We start from the raw sequence: 21,675 nt of genomic DNA on the forward strand, positions 1-21,675 counted from the left end.
GAGAAAGACTCATTCTAAAAATCAGAAATGTGACTTCCTCCAAGAGAAATCCTGAGCGACTTGAATTTAATGATCAATAAAAGTGAGGGAGACAACTGAATACAAATACACCGTAAATAATGAAGAAATAATTGTAAAAATATCTATACTTAAATTACCGTATATACAATGTAAACAAAGATCATGTTCAAAGTGTTAAACACTAAATAAAAGATGTCGGATTAAATAACTCATGAGGTCAAATGAGGTTAAGGTTTTAAACTCCTAAATGTGCCTTTTAACAAATAACACATACATACATATAAAGTGTGCGGTGCGTATTGAATAATATTGTGCCATGAATAGTAATGTGTAATATGTGTTTATATGTTTAAATGTTAACACCTGCCACGGTAAGTGTTAAAATCTTATTACTATATCTGTATATCTAACCTACATAATAGTAGATCGTGTTTGTACATCTTCTCCTGAGAATCCACGAAGAGCTGGTTCAGATGGGATAAATGTGTGTTATCTGTTGGCATTTTCAGTCTCATTCCAGGACGTTATCTGATGCAAAATACACCATGTCCAAAATAAACCTAGTGGATCTCGCAGGTTCCGAGAGACTGGGGAAAACCGGGGTAAGTAGGTGAAATATTTCCACATGGAGAAGTGTGTTATCACCCCTGGCATGACTCATTATTTAATGCAGAACAAAAGAGAGGTTATTGTGATTCCTATCAAGCTGCTCAGCCAGCCCAGAGCATCACGGAACTATAGTTCCCAAACACCTGGGCAGCCAAGTTTGCCATCGCTGTATAAGCCAGGTGTTCCGTGCAGCTCCATTTAACTTGCCACAAGCTAGTCCCATTTTTGCAGGATTACCTCTGTTCAAAATCATTGGCTTGATCCGAAGCATTCCGTTATGGTATGGAAATCCCACAAAGTACATCTGAAGAACCAGAAATATATCGAGTGCACATTATTAAATATTGCTGAAGATCCTCTTCTATCTGGGGATTTAAATGCACAGTCTGCAGTAGTAGCGGGGTGTCAGAGTAGTTGCAACAGTAGATCTTCATATGCAGTGAAATCTGCTGCTGCAGAACATCTGCTAACAAAACCACTAGAACATTCATTATTCTCCAGTATCTGCAGAAGCAAATATTGAGACTGACCGCCTACAAAGATCTATAAAGACTGCCGCCAAGGCCTCTTCTTGCCACTGGCTGTGAATGTTTAACTAACTGCAAGACAGACTGAACCAACTGATAAAAATAGTACCGAGCAGGAAGGTAATTCATGGCTGCAGTTAGAAAAGATTTGCTTCCCTAGCTCAGGTATTTTAACACCTCTGCTGTGTAAGCCTTCAATTTGCTGTTCATTTGGCAAGTCTCCACAATCACCAGTTTAGTTTTTTAGGTTGGTTCCCCTGTCAGCCTCTTATTAGCATGACTAATATAGACGGATAGATACATGCAGCTGTTTTACAGCATTGTACTTTAGTTTTGGGATGGTAATTAACTCATGTTATTTTTCCTGTTGTCATTGGTTGCGGTCTGTTTCAGTCTGAAGGGCAGGTTCTGAGAGAGGCCACGTACATCAACAAGTCCCTGACTTTCCTGGAGCAGGCAATCATAGCTCTCACAGACCGCAAGCGTGATCACATCCCTTTCCGACAAAGCAAACTCACTCACGCCCTGAAGGATTCACTGGGTATGGAAATTATGTATACGTAGAGCTCTCGCTTTCTCTCATAATATTACAGTGACAGATCCATTCTATAGAGACCAGCTAACCCTAAATGAGTAGAACATTCCATTCCATAGAGCCCAGCTAATGCTTAGTGAGTTGGACATTCCATTCTATAGAGCCCGGTTTACCCTAAATTAGTAGGATATTCCATTCTATAGAGCCCGGCTAACGCTAAATGAGTAGGACATTCCATTCTATAGAGCCTGGCTAACGCTAAATGAGTAGGACATTCCATTCTATAGAGCCCGGCTAATGCTAAATAAGTAGGACATTCCATTCTATAGAGCACGGCTAATGCTAAATGAGTAGAACATCCCATTCTATAGAGCACGGCTAATGCTAAATGAGTAGGACATTCCATTCTATAGAGCACGGCTAATGCTAAATGTGTAGGATATTCCATTCTATAGAGCACGGCTAATGCTAAATGAGTAGAACATTCCATTCTATAGAGCACGGCTAATGCTAAATGAGTAGGATATTCCATTCTATAGAGCACGGCTAATGCTAAATGAGTAGAACATTCCATTCTATAGAGCTCTGCTGATGCTAATTGAGTAGGATATTCCATTCTATAGAGCACGCTAATGCTAAATGAGTAGGACATTCCATTCTATAGAGCCCGGCTAATGCTAATTGAGTAGGATATTCCATTCTATAGAGCACGGCTAATGCTAAATGAGTAGGACATTCCATTCTATAGAGCCCGGCTAACGCTAAATGAGTAGGACATTCCATTCTATAGTCCGGCTAACACTAAATGAGTAGGACATTCCATTCTATAGAGCCCAGCTAATGCTAAATGAGTAGGACATTCCATTCTATAGAACTCGGCTAATGCTAAATGAGTCATACATTCCATTCTATAGAGCTCGGCTAATGCTAAATGAGTAGAACATTCCATTTTATAGAGCCCGGCTAATGCTAAATGAGTCAGACATTCCATTCTATAGAGCACGGCTAATGCTAAATGAGTAGGACATTCCATTCTATAGAGCCCGGCTAATGCTAAATGAGTCAGACATTCCATTCTATAGAGCTCGGCTAATGCTAAATGAGTAGGACATTCCATTCTATAGAGCCCAGCTAATGCTAAATGAGTCAGACATTCCATTCTATAGAGCCCAGCTAATGCTAAATGAGTAGAACATTCCATTCTATAGAGCTCGGCTAATGCTAAATGAGTCGAACATTCTATTCTATAGAGCTCGGGTAATGCTAAATGAGTAGGACATTCCATTCTATAGAGCTCGGCTAATGCTAAATGAGTAGAACATTCCATTCTATAGAGCTCGGCTAATGCTAAATGAGTAGGACATTCCATTCTATAGAGCTCGGCTAATGCTAAATGAGTAGGACATTCCATTCTATAGAGCTCGGCTAATGCTAAATGAGTAGGATATTCCATTCTATAGAGCTCGTGCTAATGATAAATGAGTAGGAAATTCCATTCTATAGAGCTCGGCTAATGCTAAATGAGTAGGATATTCCATTCTATAGAGCTCGTGCTAATGCTAAATGAGTAGGATATTCCATTCTATAGAGCTTGGCTAATGCCAAATGAGTAGGATATTCCATTCTATAGAGCTCGTGCTAATGCTAAATGAGTAGAACATTCCATTCTATAGAGCTCGGCTAATGCCAAATGAGTAGGATATTCCATTCTATAGAGCTTGTGCTAATGCTAAATGAGTAGGACATTCCATTCTATAGAGCTCGGCTAATGCTAAATGAGTAGGATATTCCATTCTATAGAGCTCGTGCTAATGCCAAATGAGTAGGATATTCCATTCTATAGAGCTTGTGCTAATGCTAAATGAGTCGGACATTCCATTCTATAGAGCTCGTGCTAATGCTAAATGAGTAGAACATTCCATTCTATAGAGCCCAGCTAATGCTAAATGAGTAGGACATTCCATTCTATAGAGCTCGTGCTAATGCTAAATGAGTAGAACATTCCATTCTATAGAGCCCGGCTAATACTAAATGAGTAGGATATTCCATTCTATAGAGCTCGTGCTAATGCTAAATGAGTAGGATATTCCATTCTATAGAGCTCGTGCTAATGCCAAATGAGTAGGATATTCCATTCTATAGAGCTTGTGCTAATGCTAAATGAGTCGGACATTCCATTCTATAGAGCTCGTGCTAATGCTAAATGAGTAGAACATTCCATTCTATAGAGCCCAGCTAATGCTAAATGAGTAGGACATTCCATTCTATAGAGCTCGTGCTAATGCTAAATGAGTAGAACATTCCATTCTATAGAGCCCGGCTAATACTAAATGAGTAGGACATTCCATTCTATAGAGCCCGCCTAACACTAAATGAGTAGGACATTCCATTCTATAGAGCCCGCCTAATGCTAAATGAGTAGGATATTCCATTCTATAGAGCTCGTGCTAATGCTAAATGAGTAGGACATTCCATTCTATAGAGCATGGCTAATGCTAAATGAGTAGGACATTCCATTCTATAGAGCACGGCTAATGCTAAATGAGTCGGATATTCCATTATATAGAGCTCGGCTAATGCCAAATGAGTAGGACATTCCATTCTATAGAGCACGGCTAATGCTAAATGAGTAGGACATTCCATTCTATAGAGCTCGTGCTAATGCTAAATGAGTAGGACATTCCATTCTATAGAGCACGGCTAATGCTAAATGAGTCGGATATTCCATTATATAGAGCTCGGCTAATGCCAAATGAGTAGGACATTCCATTCTATAGAGCACGGCTAATGCTAAATGAGTAGGACATTCCATTCTATAGAGCCCGCCTAATGCTAAATGAGTAGAACATTCCATTCTATAGAGCACGGCTAATGCTAAATGAGTAGGACATTCCATTCTATAGAGCCCGCCTAACACTAAATGAGTAGGACATTCTATTCTATAGAGCTCGTGCTAATGCTAAATGAGTAGGATATTCCATTCTATAGAGCTCGGCTAATGCCAAATGAGTAGGATATTCCATTCTATAGAGCACGGCTAATGCTAAATGAGTAGGACATTCCATTCTATAGAGCCCGCCTAACACTAAATGAGTAGGACATTCTATTCTATAGAGCCCGCCTAACACTAAATGAGTAGGACATTCTATTCTATAGAGCTCGGGTAATGCTAAATGAGTAGGGTATTCTATTCTATAATATCTTCTGAAATGTAAGTTTTCAGAAAAGTCCCAGACCTTCTCTTTTTGGAAGCCGTTTGTGTCGTTTATCAATGTATATGGTATAAATTTCAAAGCCTATAAGTAACTTTGACATTTTTAAGATTTTCTTTCCCCGCTTATTGCAGGTGGAAACTGCAGCACAGTCCTGGTGGCAAATGTGTATGGTGAAGCTATACAGATTGATGAGACGGTGAGTAAGGAATTCAAAGTGGATTTCAAATTTGGATCAAAATAACCAAACTGAAAAGCCAACTAATCTGGAATTTGTTTTCCAAGGTTGGTATTTTAACCTGAATTCCTGACAATAAGCCTGTGAGTGGGTTGACTAGCCGGCCTGAATCTGTCTGCTTATTTCAGCTGGCAGCCTATGTACATACACTAAAGATGATGTAACTCTGACGTGTATAAATATGACAAGATTTTATATTAAAATACCAACTTCATCCACAGTCCAAAACAGAACTTCACATGAACATTTAATTATCTTTGAAAACCTTCTTTCACTGTAATCAACAATTCACTTGTCATGCCAAACATAACGTGTTTAGGGCTGGGATACCCAAAGCAGTCTAAATGGAATCACTATGCCCCTTGGTACAGAACTGGCATATCCCAGAATGCTGAAGCAGTGTTCCAGGACTTGTTTGGAAACACTGAATAAGAGATCAGATTATTGTGAAACAAGATCCGTGTTAATACATTCCTCCGTGTGTGAGGAGTCTCATTTATTAAGGCGTAAATTAGTTCAAGAATTAGGTCCACAATGACTTCTGAAATTGAATGACGCTGGCTTTCCAGAATAGTTCCCTTCTTTTGTAAGTATTCCAGCATTAAAACAGTTAAAGGAGTAGTGTCCATATGTGTCCACTATAGGGAACTCTGTTTGCCAGCTGAACTGAGGGAACCTTCATTATTTCATTAATTCAAAGTTACCACGAACACCTCTGGTTCTGCTCTAGAAGCGGCAGGGAAGTCGACAAATACTGAATTTTAAGCGACCTGAGCTTCTGTTCACCCTAACATTAGCTGGATCTAATTGTTTGGTAAAAAAAAAAAATCTTCTTCACACAATTGGGACATAATATGTTTAAAATAACACTAGTACGTTTTGTGACACAGGAATGATTGTATTTCTAGCTTTCCACCCTGCGATTCGCCTGCAGAATGAAATGTATCCCGGTCGAGTCGGTTGTTATTGAGCACTATGACCCGCTGGTAAGTATAGGGATTGGGGTATCTGGGTAAGGCAAATTTGTTTAGTAATCCGAATATATTAATGTAAACCCAAGGTTATAAGTTTCACAATATGTCATACTCTCATAATGTAACTGTGGCATGTACTTAGAGACCCACAACTGTCATTAGACGTTAATTCCCATCACCCTCAGCCAGCCGGTACTTGGAATGGTTATTTTAGAACTCAAAGTATATACAGTTACTATTATTTTCAATATAATAATAATTCTTCCAAGAGCTGCCTAGAACAACATTAGCACCCACATTGAGTTTTACAGCATAACATGAATCCAATGTTACACAGTATAGCTCTGGGTGGCACCACATAGGGGTAATGGGTGACAACTAGGTGACTAATTCCTATTAATGAAGAGTCTCACTAAACTGGGGAATTCTGGGAAGTAGTGCGAATGCTTGTGGGAGTTCTGCCTGCCTCCTGTAATAATGACAAATACAAAACCGTTATGTCTTCCGGAAAACGTGAATGCATCCAGAGGAAAACACATGTTAGACCTATGAGCAACTCCCATGGGCAGCTGTGTGTTTGTTTTGTATTGCAAAATATCCCTAGAAGGTAAAATGCCTTTGCTCTTTTTCTTGTAGAGAGTTGTAAAAATTCTCCAGAAAGAGATTGAGCATCTGAAACGGGAGCTGGCCGTCCACGACACTTTGGTAAGAGCTATTCGTTGTCATTATCTGTAAATCAAACAAAAATCAATGCATAGTGGAGAGCAAACCAGGACAGTATTGTCTGGTATCCAACTGTCCCTCTGCTTTCAGGCAAATCGATCACCGATCACATATGAACCCTTCACTGAGAACCAGATAACAGAGATTAATTCTCAGGTCCGCAGGTATCTGAACGGGACTCTGGATGAGATTGAGGTGAGTGTGCCACACTTTGAAAAACATATGGTTTATTTCTCCCCCGAGAATAGTTTATTAATCTGCTTGTTTTTCTCTAGATCCTAAATCTCCGGCAAATCCAGGAAGTTTTTTCCCAGTTTAGACGTATCTTGAGGTAGGTACCTGTATATATAGCAACACGTTTACTCAGGATCTGTTACTTTTAATGCTATAACCTGTTTTTTCACAGTATTAACCTTTAAAAAATATTACAATAATAAGATCAATGTGTCTTCTTTATTACACCTTCCACTGCTCTATAGTTTATTTTTAAAATAAAATATGTCCACAGGCTTCAGGAACAGGAAGTGGAAACCAGACTGAAGCAAAAATACATCTTTATTGACAAAACAGACAGTGCCGCCGTATCTGCTGCACAAAAGGTGGGAGTATGGATGACTGTTATATTGCACAATATACCAGCCATGAGTCACTGTACCAACCATATAATAGACACTATGCTACTACTTTAAATGAGTTGTGTTGACTGATAAAAACGTTACTTGATTACATTCATTAATTGAGTTGTTTGGTCCCATGATTGTAACTGTCAAATCAGAATCAAATCACTATTGACTTATCCTCCATTCGACAGCCAAGCAAACAACAAGGCATCAAATTCAGCTCATTTTATTTTAAGAGACTTTCAGATTCATAAAATTATGAAATCTGTTTTATATTTGTTTTTGCAGTTCTTGTCTGGTCACCAACCAACCTATGTTCTGATTGACTGAAAAAAAAAATAACTGATTGCATTTTAAATGTGTCAGTTGGTTTAAATTTTTACATATAATAATGATAAGGATTTTTCCCATTGTGCTGTTTTTTATATAAAAAAAAACACGAAAAGGGCACCCCCACAGGGAATTTAATCCCATACTTATTAACGTATTTTGAACACAATGCATTAAAAGAGAAGACAGATGCTCCCAAGTATATTTCTCTTGTGCACCAACGTTCTGGCAGATACCTTCTCCAGCCATTGAATGTGTTGATTATGTCTTATGCCAGACTGGCTTGTTAGATGCAGATGGGCATCTGGTCGGTGAAGTGGATGGGCAAAGTTTTGGCATTGGAGTTGCTCCGTTCTCGCCCAAAACAAACACCTCTCTATCTGGCCGGAAGGCCAAGCGCCGCAAGTCTAAGGATGCCAGGTGAGATGCCAATGTTATCGTTTATCCTGTGCATGGTTCCCATGCCAATGAATGCTCAAGTGAGAATTGTGCACTTGGCCTATAACTGCCCCTTATTTAGTTAATTCATGCAGAAGTCCACTTGGCATTAGCCAAGTGGCAGTTGAGGTGACCCTTTGTACAAATGTCCCCCAGCCTAATCAGAGGCAGTGAGTGTAAAACTAAGTGCATGCGTAAAGATTTCACAAAGCAATTCAACAGGATTTTAACACCTAAGTTTAAATGACCCTTCTTATGCTTAATGTGTTAACGCGGACAGATTTGATCGCCATTTATTCTCAGCTCTCATTCTGTTACACTCAGCTCCGTGAGCAGGAAAGAAGGGATCATAAGCCCAGGCATCAGCCAAGATCAAGAACTAGTCTCTGCAACAAAACTTGCACCTCTGACTGCATCTATGAAGGAGCTAGAGGGGAGGGATGGGATAGCCAGGGAGCAGGATACCCGAGCAGCAGATAACCCATATTCAGAGCAACCAGGAAAAGAAGAGATCGGCAGACCCAGGTGAGAATTAAAATGCATAATAAATGTGCATGCTGCAGTTGTAGCTCAGTGATCTGGATAATTGTAACATATTTCTGTATTTTATAAATCTTAATAACTTTATTCTTGTGAATGTCATTGAGAAATAGAGGGAGGTGGCAAGAATAGTAATATTTGCTCATACAATCTACCAGCATCCCAGCTCCTTCACAAGCCTATTTCCATTTTGTTCCTGCTGTATTTTATATAATGAGGTTATTTCGATCACAATTAAATTCCTTGTTTGTATTGAAATTAAACGTTCATAGGTTGACTTACTAGATCTGTTAAGCAACTCATTAACTGCAGCAAATCCAAGTTTGATGTTTAACCCCTTAAGGACCAAACTTCTGGAATAAAATGGAATCATGACGTGTCACACACGTCATGTGTCCTTAAGGGGTTAAAAATCTATATGACAAATTTCCCGAGATATTGTGGCCATACATTGGTAGATCCTATGACAAGTAATTTGGCCCAAAAAGAGTACAACTATAATCAAGGTCCCTTTCTGCCAATGGCAGCGTTGAAGCCAAACTCCAGGACTTGTCAATGTCTCTGTTTCTCTCCGTACAGCACGCCTCCTGCTAAACCAGCCGCTTTCGAGGAATTTAAAGCTGAGAAAGGAAGTGAACTGAACAAGATTTTTAGAGAAAACAAAAGCATCCTATCAGACCGCAAAAAGAAACTAAAGGAGATAACACAACGGATAAACATGATCAAACAAGAGATTGACGTGACCTCCCAGGAACTCAATGTAATGAAACTAGAGCGAGAGAAGGAAGGTAAATCTTTCCGATTTTCCTTTTTATTCTACATGTTAATCTGTACATTGAGCATTTCTGTGAGAAAAAAATGAATTAATTTATTAATGTATTTTATGTAATATGTTGGGCTCACATCGAGCATGCATGTTAGGGGTAAAGGGGAGTCTCTGGGTACTGAAAATATGAAGTTCTCAAGATTTAACAATGTCCAGATTTTCCAACACCTCTTTCAGATTATAGAGAATACAGACTGGATATCATCCTGTCCAAAGTCTGAAATCTGGAACCGAATGTTGAGACTCGGCAACCGAGTTTGTAGGCAGAAAGCTGTCACAGAGGAACCCAATACCCCCAATCAGGGCTTAAAATGTAAATCCCTATGCTTTAATCACCGGGGGAAGGATATCCACTCACCGGGGGATATTTCAAATAATGGGGGAGAATGTTCATTCTACGGGGCATATTTCCACTAACGGGGGAAAATTTCCACTCACCGGGAGGAGAATATCCAATCACCGGGAGGAGAATATCCAATCACCGGGAGGAGAATATCCAATCACCGGGAGGAGAATATCCAATCACCGGGAGGAGAATATCCAATCACCGGGAGGAGAATATCCAATCACCGGGTGGAGAATATCCACTCACCGGGGGAGAATTTCCACTCACCGGGGGGAGAATTTCCGCTAGCGGGGGAGAATGTACAATCTGCGGGGGGATATTTCCACTAACGGGAGAATTTACAATCATTGAGGGATAATTTTTTTGTGGATATTTTGAGCCCTGCCCCAATAATTAAACATATTTATTATTAATGTATTTATATTATTTATTAAATTCACCATATTTTATTAATATAATTGAGCTGCCAGTGGGTAAATATTGCAAGTTTCTGTAGGTCTACCGGCAAGAAGCAGGTAATTCTTACAGAATGATATGTGCTACAGATTGAAAAGTGATTTAGTTGAAATATCCAAATTTCACCCAGATTTGCCTTTAGTAAATACGAGAATTGCAAATTGTTTTGCGCTTTGGTATTCTTATACATGTTTGATCCAGATTGCATTAGTATATCACAGAATAACCCTCTCTCTGTGACTTTTCCACATCAGCTCATTGTGGTAGTTATGGTGCTAGGAGGCTATGGATGCTGCCTGAGTAATGTGAAAGTTATCTGCATTATTCTTCCAAAGTGGTTCAACCATGGCTGGGAGCTTTAGGGTGGGCTTACTTAGAACATGTTAGCCCAGTGATCTCCTGTTGTGACTGTCCAAGGTTGGCTAACATCACTCATATGACACATTTCTCGTGCTCCATTTATTGACCAGGTGAATATATCAGTGATGATGGGCATGTTATAATTGATGAGAAGGAGTTCATGCTGATTATCCGGCTGAAGGACCTCAAGAAGCAATACCGGGCAGACTACGAGGAGCTGCAGGACCTGAAGGCGGAAGTCCAGTACTGCCAGAAGCTGGTAGACCAGTGCCGGCAGAGACTCCTAACAGGTGAGAGCTACAGTGGACTGTAAGGAAACCAAGTATATTTAAACCTCCTTCGGTAGTTTCCTCCCGAACCACCAGAGCCTAGTGAATATAGCTCTCCGTTCGGTAGTGAAGTAGACGAAATCCATACGAAATACAAATTGCTTTATAAGATAATTCCCTTAATAAAGCATATGAATCCCCAAACATCAGCCGAAGTCAAGAAGAAGAGTACAAATAGAACTGGCTTTAATTATCACACACAGGCTTTTATGCAATCCCCATGCAAGGGAACATCCCACAAGGAGGGACAGAGGTTAACCAATCGGGCACAGTAAAAACATAAAACACATCCAGTACACATCTACAATTCCCTCCCCTAGCCCTGGAGATAATCAAGTCTGATAAAGTAATAACTTGATTATCACCAGGCAGAAAAATCACAGTTTTCACCAATATCTGGAACACCCCTTTATACATGAGGTATCCCCACAAATATGTCCCCTGATAGCCCTGATCTGGGTGACCAACATATTCAAATTTCACCCAGATCGATTCAGGGGTTCTCAAAAACCATGGAAGTCTTCTGTGACCGGTTCACCGTGAGTGGGCTGCCCAAAATAGTTCAACAAGTTTGAGTGGTTTTGCCGGTCACTTCAGTAAAAGGGAAAAAACGAATAAAGTACCGAACGGATCCCCCTGGCTCCTAGCAGCGATTGTTCCCCTCATTCGTATGCACAAACATACCGAATAGCGCTCTTCTAGCTAATCGGTACATATAGATCCAACGTTCGTGTGTTTGAGACCGGTGTTCAGGAAGTCAAGTGTCCGATTTTAGTTCCAGACACTCGACAACCAAGTCCCGCTGCCTTTGTTCGTCTGAAAAAAGATGGCCGTGGTTTTCTCAGCCACGTGGCGTTCGGTAGTACGAACGCTGGCCGCACACATAGAGGGTTTAATTGAAACAGGCTTTGAAGTTTAATGAGCCAGAGGGTGGTCTTTGTTCGGTAGTTACATCTACCGAATGGATAATGAAGAAATATTGAATAAAAAGGGGAATTTCTTCACATGGACTTTACAGAAACTTTGAGGTACTTTCCAGTGATAAGCTAGGGAGGTGAAACCCTGCAGCATTTCAGCTGTGCTCATACATATATTAACTTTGACCAGTCTGAGTACAGTTTACTTTAATGACAAGTCTGGTAGGTTTCTGCTCACATACGAAAAACACTTTAACAACAGCCAGTTCATACAAAATAACATCTGAACCGTGCATAGTTCTTTAGAATGTACCTTGAACCCCGCACAGTTCTTTAGAACGTACCCTGAACCCCGCATAGCTCTTTAGAACGTACCCTGAACCCTGCACAGCTCTTTAGAACGTACCCTGAACCCCGCACAGCTCTTTAGAACGTACCCTGAACCCCGCATAGCTCTTTAGAACGTACCCTGAACCCTGCACAGCTCTTTAGAATCTACCCTGCAGCTTTTCATAGACTACGCAGAACCCTGTGTATCCTTAACCCTCTATATCCCTAGAATATATAGAGTGATTGAATGGACCACCTTCTCCCTATATCCAGCCCTGATCACTATGAATTGGAGACTTATTTAATCTGTTTATACACCATGCCATATACCGTAACCCTAGATTATGTTATTAGCAGGACATATATAGAGTGATTGTATGGATCCCTTTCATCTATATCCAGCCCTGATCACTATGAATTGGAGACTTGTTTAATCTGCTTATACACCATGCCATATACCGTAACCCTAGATTGTTATTAGCAGGAAATATATAGAGTGATTGTATGGACCCCCTCTCCCTATATCCAGCCCTGATCACTATGAATTGGAGACTTATTTAATCTGCTTATACACCATGCCATATACCGTAACCCTAGTTTCTGTTATTAGCAGGACATATATAGGTTCTCTTTATTTGGCCCAGTCACTCTGTGGTGGGCTGCTGATAAGTCATTCTCAGTTAGTGCAAAAATATAGGCTGTGATTTTGTCTCGAATGTGATTGTTTGTGTTATTAATACATTTTGGGACCTGAACTGGAAAACTATTTATTTTCCTAGAATCCTCCATGTTTTGCATAATAACGGTTTGTAAACCAAACTGAACAATTCAGCTGCTGATCTTGTATTATCCTCTTATCTTTCCAGAGTTTGAGGCTTGGTACAATGAATCATTCATCATCTCGGAGGACATGCAGAACTCCATGAAGGAGGTGGGAAGTATCAGACCTGGCCTGATTCCTGCTGACAAGCTGCTCTCACTGGTGAGCAGTGGGCTAGATCACTTTACTCCTCAAGCTTGGGTGTGGGGGTTGGTTTACTAAAGGACAAGTGGTGGTGAGTATTCTACCAAATTCATTGTAACTATGGAAGCAGCGAACCCCACAGTTGGTGCACTTAAACTAGGAGGTGCCAAACACCCCAATAACATGTACAGTGAATCCGAAGCAGCTTGTGTACAAGAGTTTCAGATGAGCATCGTTATTAAATCAGGAGGGGGAAAAAATCAACATTTTGCGCTCACTGTGAGATCTTTATTAAGTCTGAGACCGAAACTTATTTTTTTTTTCCTGATTTAATAAAGCTGCTGATTTGAAGATGTTGTACAATAAATCCGAAGCGGCTTGTGCACACGTTAGCTGCAGTGAGACATGAAGAGTAAAAGGGGCAACACTAAGTAACCTACCACTACAGATGCTGCCCTGGTGATAATGCCTGGAGTATCTAAGCACTGCACCCCTGTTTAATGTCAAATTGGGAACCCCTCTCCTCAGCCGCATGGATAGTGTGCAATGAACACTGAGGCATTTATCAGTAACAATTGTAAGTGAAGCTGCACCATTAAGAATTAATTTGTCAACACCCCTCCGGCATTCAAGCTGACCTTCCAAACAGAGGCTCTAGGAGAAGAAGTATTCTATTGGGCGATTGTCACATTTGATTGGCGCATGTGCCAGTTTTGTCTGAACAGGAAGGAGAGACACTTGCCAGTGACAGTCTCCTTGGGTTGGAGCGATTCACCACTGGAGATATACATTGAGTAAACTATTATTTAGTGGTCTGAGGGGGAATGGGTGCCAGGCACCTACATAGTTAAAGGAACACTCAATGTCAAAACCGAATATAATTCTTGAAACATCTTGGGCCGGGCATGCATAGAGCCGGATTCATATCTACTTGTTTTTGAAAATATGAGGTTGTTTTGGGGTTAACCTCGAATACCTGCACCTAATGACGTGATTGAGTGCCAGCACACATTGTAGTTGCATAGAGCCGGATGGCGCTAAGCAATTTAGGCACCCCCACCTCTTTTTAAAAATTAATGCTGTTTTAAGCGACCACCTGCACTGCCTCATGGGAGGACAAGAGCTTTGGATTTATTTTGCACATTTAAAAAAGACAATGAGAACCATCTATCTCATTCATAACTTTGGTTCTTTAGAGAACAGCTGTGGCTATTGTACGCCCATTTGTTAGATTTTCTTTAATATTACCCAGGGAGAAGATGAGCAGGAAAAGTACGACAAGCTGCAGAAGGAACTTTTAATGGAAGTTCCCGGTGCCCTTCCTTTTTATAGCGCCAAGAACAGATCCCAGCAAAAGGTTTGTAATAATCGATTCTAAGTCTTAGTCCTTAACACCTCTCGAAAATATGGGGAGAAATCGTCACTATTAAATCCCATTTTATTAACTATGCCTTTCCCCTGAATCATAGTACTGGTAATAAATCTGTTCCTTTTGTTGCAAAGACCCCACTATCCCCATTAAGGTGTGGGTGGTTTTGTGTAGAAAGCATTACGAGACTTTCTAGCTAAATGTCATCCTCTGGCAGTGAGAAGAATTTGCCTATGTTTTCCAAAAATGCAGAGACCTGTACAATGTATCCTTTACAAGAGTCTCTTATTATTGGGGTAGATAGACTTCCTCACCACCATTGTTTAAACAGTGCTCATATTTACCATTTCCTTCCTGCAGCACTATTACAGCAGAGCGGTCTCTCGCCTTCCTCCAGTCAAAAAGAAACCAGGTCTTCTAAACAGCACCATGAAGAACAAATCACCATTCCTGACAATGGCCATGTAAGAGACCAGCAGAGTCACAATACATCCCCGCCAATTTATTACGTGGACTCCATTAAACCTCATGAAAGTATTATTCTTGCTGGTTATATATTGCACCCAACAAATGGTATTTTTCTATTCTGTCAGTATAAAATATAATAAAGTGCCATTTGTATGTATTCCGAATGATAAGAAATTGAAGAATTTGTGAAAGATGGAATATTATACCACAAGTTCTTAATCACACTGGCAGAAGCCAATCAGAGTTTGCCTCTCCTTTGACTCTGGCCCCATAGTCTGCCACTTTAGCAGGAATTCCACTGGCTTTCAGTCCATATATCAGCACTTCCATAGTGCGTTCCATGAGGGGAGGCTTGCATGGCTGCCTTTCTGGGTAGCTACACGTACACTTACTATAAATGGTGCCTGTAACTCTACATGGCAAGTTTGCAATTGGTTTCATTCATAAAAAGAAAATGAATTAGGTTTCTCTTTAAATGGACATTTCACACTGAACCTTTGGTCGTCATTCCTCAGATGTCTGTCATGTTGTGGAACAGTGTGATAAAAACCCAGGGGCTTCCAATGCACCCAAACTTCAGTTACCCCTTAAACTAGGTTAATTCTAAACTCTAGACCAAAGTAGCTGAATGCAAAAAATCTGCTATGTTTTCCAGCCCTATGTGGGATTATTCACAAAACCAAGAGCTAACTAATAAACTGCAAATTTTAGGTAGAAAAAAATAATACATTTTGCGACTCAAGTATTTTGTATAAAATTTGCAATTCTCTATTACGATTCACAATCTTGATGTTCAGTGAATAACCTTATATGGATCAGAAATGGAGAGTTAGGATCTCATGTCATTGTCCGGTAAGTCAGTGATGGCAAGCCTTGCACCCCATTAATACTTTGAAATAGGAGGCGTAGCTGACGTTTCTGTGCAAGGCTCCGCAACAGAAACAGGACTTGCCAAACAGGAACTTCATCCACCACCAGAGGACACGATGGGGGCAAAAGAAAAAAAAAATCAGCGCCTGGAGACCCCTCACTTGCAAGATATCAGTCTCTCCTTTGAACAGCCCGTGCTGCGGCCACTAACAAAGATGGCGCCAGAGGGGAACAGGATATATCAGAAGAACCTCTCACACTCCAATGGTCTAGAGGAGAGTGCAACTCATCAGAATCAGATGAGTATTCAGCCCCCTCCACGAAGAGCGATGTAAAGAAACTCCTGCGGGAATTTCGGAGAGTGTTGAAAACTGACTTTCAGGTGGTCCAGGCCGAGGTGGGGGTAGTCCACAGAAAAGTGAGAGTTGTGGAGGTGAATGAGGCAGTCAAATACCCAGCAACAAGAAGCCAAGACACAAATAGAAGGCCTGGCCTCGCAAGTGCAGAGGCTAAGCCGCACAGTGACGCGCGCTGGGAAACGCGCCATAGGCGCCGAAACGTACGCCTAAAAGGGATCCCTGAGACGATCGGCAACAAGAGGCTACTATGATTTACACAGAGCCTTATCGACACTATGGGAATCAGAGGAGGACCTACCCCGCCACAGATTCTCATGTTCAGAGTCTGCAGCGGCACCTGAGGCCTCTACCAGGGATGTCATAGCCGTGACACCCGATGTGACAGTAAGAAACGCCATAATGACCTACTCTAGAACGCAAGAGACTAACTTTTGAGGTCTGTACAGTGGCTATATACGGAGACATTCTGTTAACAGTGCAGGTGGTAAAAAGAAAATTAGCATAGGCTGCATCAAGCTGACGGGTCAAAGACCAACACCACCACGGTGCAAAGACTGCCCAGATTATCGGGAGGAGCTGCCTCCTAGCGTTGAGCCCGAGAGAACAGCACACCACCCTGAACTCAAGTTATGAACCACCCAGCCCACACGAGCAGGGTTTGGAAAACCCCAGAGTTAGAGTCTAGACCAGGGGTAGGCAACCTACGGCACTAGTGCCATGCACGGCACTCGAGGTGTCTTTCCACGGCACTCAAGGCTGCTAGAGCCAAACAGGGTCTGGCCTATCAGGAGTCTCAGTGAAACTTCAGATATCTGCTAATACAAAGAGGTAGTGAAGGACAATCCTCAATTTATGCATTGCAGCACTTAGAGGAAGTGATCACAGATCACTTCCTCCCAGCACTTGTGAATGGGAATCCACACTGTAGTAGAGCAGCCCACAGCTGATGTTGCAGCTCCTGTCCTTGACCTGTACCTGCCCAAGCTGGTCCCCAGTGGAACCCACCCACACTGCTAGATATACACAGACCTGCAGAATAAACCTCCCCTCATACAAATATGAACAGCCCACACCCAAACATACACACAATCCCCACAAACGCAACACCACTAACAATCTACATACATGCACACAATCCCACATGCAGCCTCTCACATGCAAAACCCTAAACAGCCCCCATACACTACCTAACACACAATTCCACAAGCAGCCCTCATACACAGCCCACATTCATATGTATCATACACGATACCATAAACTACTAATGAACATTTACAATATAACAGCTCATATACGCACAAATACAACGATGCAAAGCAATTACAGTATATATAACACAAGCAGAATACGGCAGCATACACACCTCAATTTTAAAAAATAGGAGTCAGGGCCGTTTGAAGGAATTTGGGGGCCCCAAACAAAATGGACATTACTCCCCCCTCCCTCTTTATGTTCTTCTCACCTCCCCTTCCCTGTAGCGTGGCCGAGCTCAGGGTGCACTTCCTGTCAGTCCGGCCGGGAACAGGAAACTGAATCTCACGTGGTACCCGGCCAGACTGACAGGAGGAAGAGGAGCTCGGCCACGCTACAGGGAAGGGGACGAGAGAGGCAGTGCTGCAGCCGCCTGAGGCTCTCTATAGAGCGCTCAGACGGCTGCAGCCTTATTGGAAGCGCCGGCCCTGCTTGGGGGCCCAGGCCAGCTCGTGGCCCCAAGCAATTGCTTGGTTAGCTTGCCTGGTAGCGACGGGCCTGAGGATCGGCACGCTACGGGACATCACAATCCTATATCGGCATAGTGCTGCTAAAAGGTTGCCTACCCCTGGTCTAGACACTCACCCCAGAATGTAAAGATGAATACCCTTAGCAATTAGACATAGCTTTACATTGTATTATCTCAGCATATTTGCCCTATGCTATTGTTTGATAAATATGACCGTATGTATATCACTCAAACGTTGTACATTATTCACAATGACTCCATAAAATACAAATTGGAGAAAAAAAAAAACACTTTGAAATAATGGCTCCTCTGCGCAGCTCTCCCCTCCACCCTCCCCCGACCCCCAATTCTTGGAGGAAAATAACACATTCTAAACAGGTGGCAGAATACAAGGATGGATGATTACAGCTTTAATGTAAGAAATTGCCAAATATAAATTAATAAATTGTAAAAAAATAAATAATATATTGGTATAAGCCTGCTTGTGCATTTGTTTAAATACAGAGTTCATGGTGGAGAGATCTTTCCTGAAATTAAACCACACACAGTGTCACTGCTGCCCCAGATGTCTGTATTCCTCCACCACCCCGTCCAGTGTGCAAAAAGCAGACTCAAAATCCTCATCTTCGCAGCCGTATCTCCGGTACCAGTGCAGATACGCACGGGCTGAGTACATGGCCTGAGCTCGCTGCCTCACCCTGGAAATCAGATCAGCAGCGCTGGAGTGATTGGCGCAGACCGTCAGGGAGTGGCTGTGACAGGACGGGTCCAGGATATTCTCAGTGTCTAAAGAACAGAGATTTAAATATCTGAGTCACTGCACAAATGTAGGTCATAGTCTATCAGAGTAAGAATTTTTGGGAACTGCAGAGTGAATTTTACATTTCATTCTCCAACTCCACTTTGCAAATAGTTTAGCCACATTGGCTTTAATTTGAAGTTCTCTCTGTATTCCCAACAATATAGGCACCTGTCTGTCTGCGTTACTGCATGCACTCGCTACAGGTCTGAGTTCACACAAGCACACAACTGTAGGTGTGAGTTACTACTTTAACACAGATGTAAGTCTGCATGCACACAGGTTGTAAGTCAGAGTTACAGCATGCACACAGGTTGTAGGTCCGAGTTTCTGCATGCACACAGGTTGTAAGTCAGAGTTACAGCATGCACACAGGTTGTAGATCAGAGTTACTGCATGCACACAGGTTGTAGGTCAGAGTTTCTGCATGCACACAGGTTGTAGGTCAGAGTTTCTGCATGCACACAGGTTGTAGGTCAGAGTTTCTGCATGCACACAGGTTGTAGGTCAGAGTTACAGCATGCACACAGGTTGTAGGTCAGAGTTACAGCATGCACACAGGTTGTAGGTCAGAGTTACAGCATGCACACAGGTTGTAGGTCAGAGTTACAGCATGCACACAGGTTGTAGGTCAGAGTTACTGCATGCACACAGGTTGTTGGTCAGAGTTTCTGCATGCACACAGGTTGTTGGTCAGAGTTTCTGCATGCACACAGGTTGTAGGTCAGAGTTGCTGCATGCACACATGTTGTAGGTCAGAGTTGCTGCATGCACACAGGTTGTAGGTCAGAGTTGCTGCATGCACACAGGTTGTAGGTCAGAGTTGCTGCATGCACACAGGTTGTAGGTCAGAGTTACTGCATGCACACAGGTTGTAGATCAGAGTTACTGCATGCACACAGGTTGTTGGTCAGAGTTACTGCATGCACACAGGTTGTAGATCAGAGTTACTGCATGCACACAGGTTGTTGGTCAGAGTTACTGCATGCACACAGGTTGTTGGTCAGAGTTTCTGCATGCACACAGGTTGTAGGTCAGAGTTGCTGCATGCACACAGGTGTTTTGGGCAGAGTTCACTCTGCACCATTTGTCTGGCACTGCAGGGGTTAACTAATGTGCATGCTTTGCTCAATGTGCCCAGAACAACATGTAAACAAACATGAATCATAAAGAATTTTAAAATAAAAATTAGCACTGCCAATAGATCAGCTTTTAGCTATTTGTATGTGCTAAAAAAATTGTATGTTTTACATTTAAATACACATCTGTTTATTTTTAAAAAATGTTTGAACTAAGCTTTTCTGTGTTTTCTTAGCAGTTGATTGAACTTTAATATTTGTTTCTATTCAGAGCAATAATGCTCCCTAGTGGAGATAAGATAAAGTGTTAGCACCTTTTTCCAAAAGATGTTTTTCAACATTTTCTTAATATGATGTTTGCCTTTATTTAATAATAATTATTCGATATTGGTCCATAAGGTACAATATGCAATATAGTACATATAGCCTTTGGCTTTAAATTTTCCAGCACAGTCTCAGACATAGGCTAAAAATTCATCCTTAAAGGGACACTATAGTCAACACTGAACAACTTTAGCTTCATGAAGCAGTTTTGGTGTATAGAACATGCCCCTGCAGCCTCACTGCTCAATCCTCTGCCATTTAGGAGTTAAATCCCTTTGTTTATGAACCCTAGTCACACCTCCCTGCATGTGACTTGCACAGCCTTCCATAAACACTTCCTGTAAAGAGAGCCCTATTTAGGCTTTCTTTATTGCAAGTTCTGTTGAATTAAGATTTTCTTATCCCCTGCTATGTTAATAGCTTGCTAGACCCTGCAAGAGCCTCCTGTATGTGATTAAAGTTCAATTTAGAGATTGAGATACAATTATTTAAGGTAAATTACATCTGTTTGAAAGTGAAACCAGTTTTTTTTTTTTCATGCAGGTTCTGCCAATCATAGCCAGGGGAGGTGTGGCTAGGGCTGCATAAACAGAAACAAAGTGATTTAACTCCTAAATGACAGTGAATTGAGCAGTGAAATTGCAGGGGAATGATCTATACACTAAAACTGCTTTATTTAGCTAAAGTAATTTAGGTGACTATAGTGTTCCTTTAAAAGGTAAAAATAAACCACAGCCACACGTCACATTGCGTCGCAGTGTAGGACACATAAAGAATATTTCTTTGCCATTTAAGTAGAACAAAGTATCTCATGGTAAAATTAGACTATTTCATGTCACAGCACTTCTGGCGAACCCCTTGCCATCAGAGCAGAACTTACCGATCCAGCAGTTCATGGGACGGGGATTCCAGGGCACACAGCGATATGCCTGCTTCAGCTTGTTCAGCACAGAGTCCTGTTTGATGAGAAATGAATTGTCCTGGGAGCTGCGCACAGCGGCGAGGACAGATAGGCTGTGATGCTGAGATGTCATGAGTTAAGAGTAAACATTGCAGTAAAAATTCATTTTTCGGGGGGGCGGAGCCAGCAACTACACAGAGCAGACGTGCACTAGCAAAGCTCCGCACCAACAAGCCTGAAATAAGCAAATTATACACCTTCTCCACACAAATTCAAGCTCCACCGAAGTAAACAAAGATGGGGAAGAAAGCCAAACATCAAGGAGCAACAAAAACAATGGGATCGCGCGACATTGGGGACCTTCTCCTCCGGCCTGCAAAGGCCCAGAGCCTCACCGCGCCAAAACAACATGGCGACGCAACCTCGGCCTCCTCCGAGGAACGCAACATGGACGAGCTGGATGAATTCCCAACATCGGGGGGTCTCTATCA

General features: G+C 41.7%; 2 protein-coding genes across 2 annotated transcripts in view; one reads left to right on the forward strand and one right to left on the reverse strand.

Moving 5' to 3' along the window:
- The window catches only part of KIF9 (kinesin family member 9), a 37,078-nt gene extending 21,782 nt beyond the window's left edge, over positions 1–15,296 (forward strand). The window contains exons 7-21 of the mRNA XM_063452829.1: positions 531–623; positions 1,551–1,698; positions 5,039–5,103; positions 6,051–6,128; positions 6,753–6,821; positions 6,930–7,034; positions 7,115–7,170; positions 7,348–7,438; positions 8,067–8,209; positions 8,552–8,752; positions 9,347–9,555; positions 10,866–11,045; positions 13,198–13,313; positions 14,548–14,652; positions 15,025–15,296. Coding sequence (XP_063308899.1) covers positions 531–623; positions 1,551–1,698; positions 5,039–5,103; positions 6,051–6,128; positions 6,753–6,821; positions 6,930–7,034; positions 7,115–7,170; positions 7,348–7,438; positions 8,067–8,209; positions 8,552–8,752; positions 9,347–9,555; positions 10,866–11,045; positions 13,198–13,313; positions 14,548–14,652; positions 15,025–15,132 — 1,767 coding nt within the window. The 3' untranslated portion in view covers positions 15,133–15,296. The remainder of the gene's footprint in view (positions 1–530; positions 624–1,550; positions 1,699–5,038; positions 5,104–6,050; positions 6,129–6,752; positions 6,822–6,929; positions 7,035–7,114; positions 7,171–7,347; positions 7,439–8,066; positions 8,210–8,551; positions 8,753–9,346; positions 9,556–10,865; positions 11,046–13,197; positions 13,314–14,547; positions 14,653–15,024) is intronic.
- A 3,167-nt stretch (positions 15,297–18,463) lies between these two features.
- The window catches only part of LOC134608190 (tubulin delta chain-like), a 35,896-nt gene continuing 32,684 nt past the window's right edge, over positions 18,464–21,675 (reverse strand). The window contains exons 10-11 of the mRNA XM_063450853.1: positions 21,164–21,305; positions 18,464–18,867 (exon numbers count right to left, since the gene is read on the reverse strand). Coding sequence (XP_063306923.1) covers positions 18,632–18,867; positions 21,164–21,305 — 378 coding nt within the window. The 3' untranslated portion in view covers positions 18,464–18,631. The remainder of the gene's footprint in view (positions 18,868–21,163; positions 21,306–21,675) is intronic.

Source organism: Pelobates fuscus, chromosome 4, assembly GCF_036172605.1.
Source record: "Pelobates fuscus isolate aPelFus1 chromosome 4, aPelFus1.pri, whole genome shotgun sequence".
In the NCBI taxonomy this organism is placed as follows: Eukaryota; Metazoa; Chordata; class Amphibia; order Anura; family Pelobatidae; genus Pelobates; species Pelobates fuscus.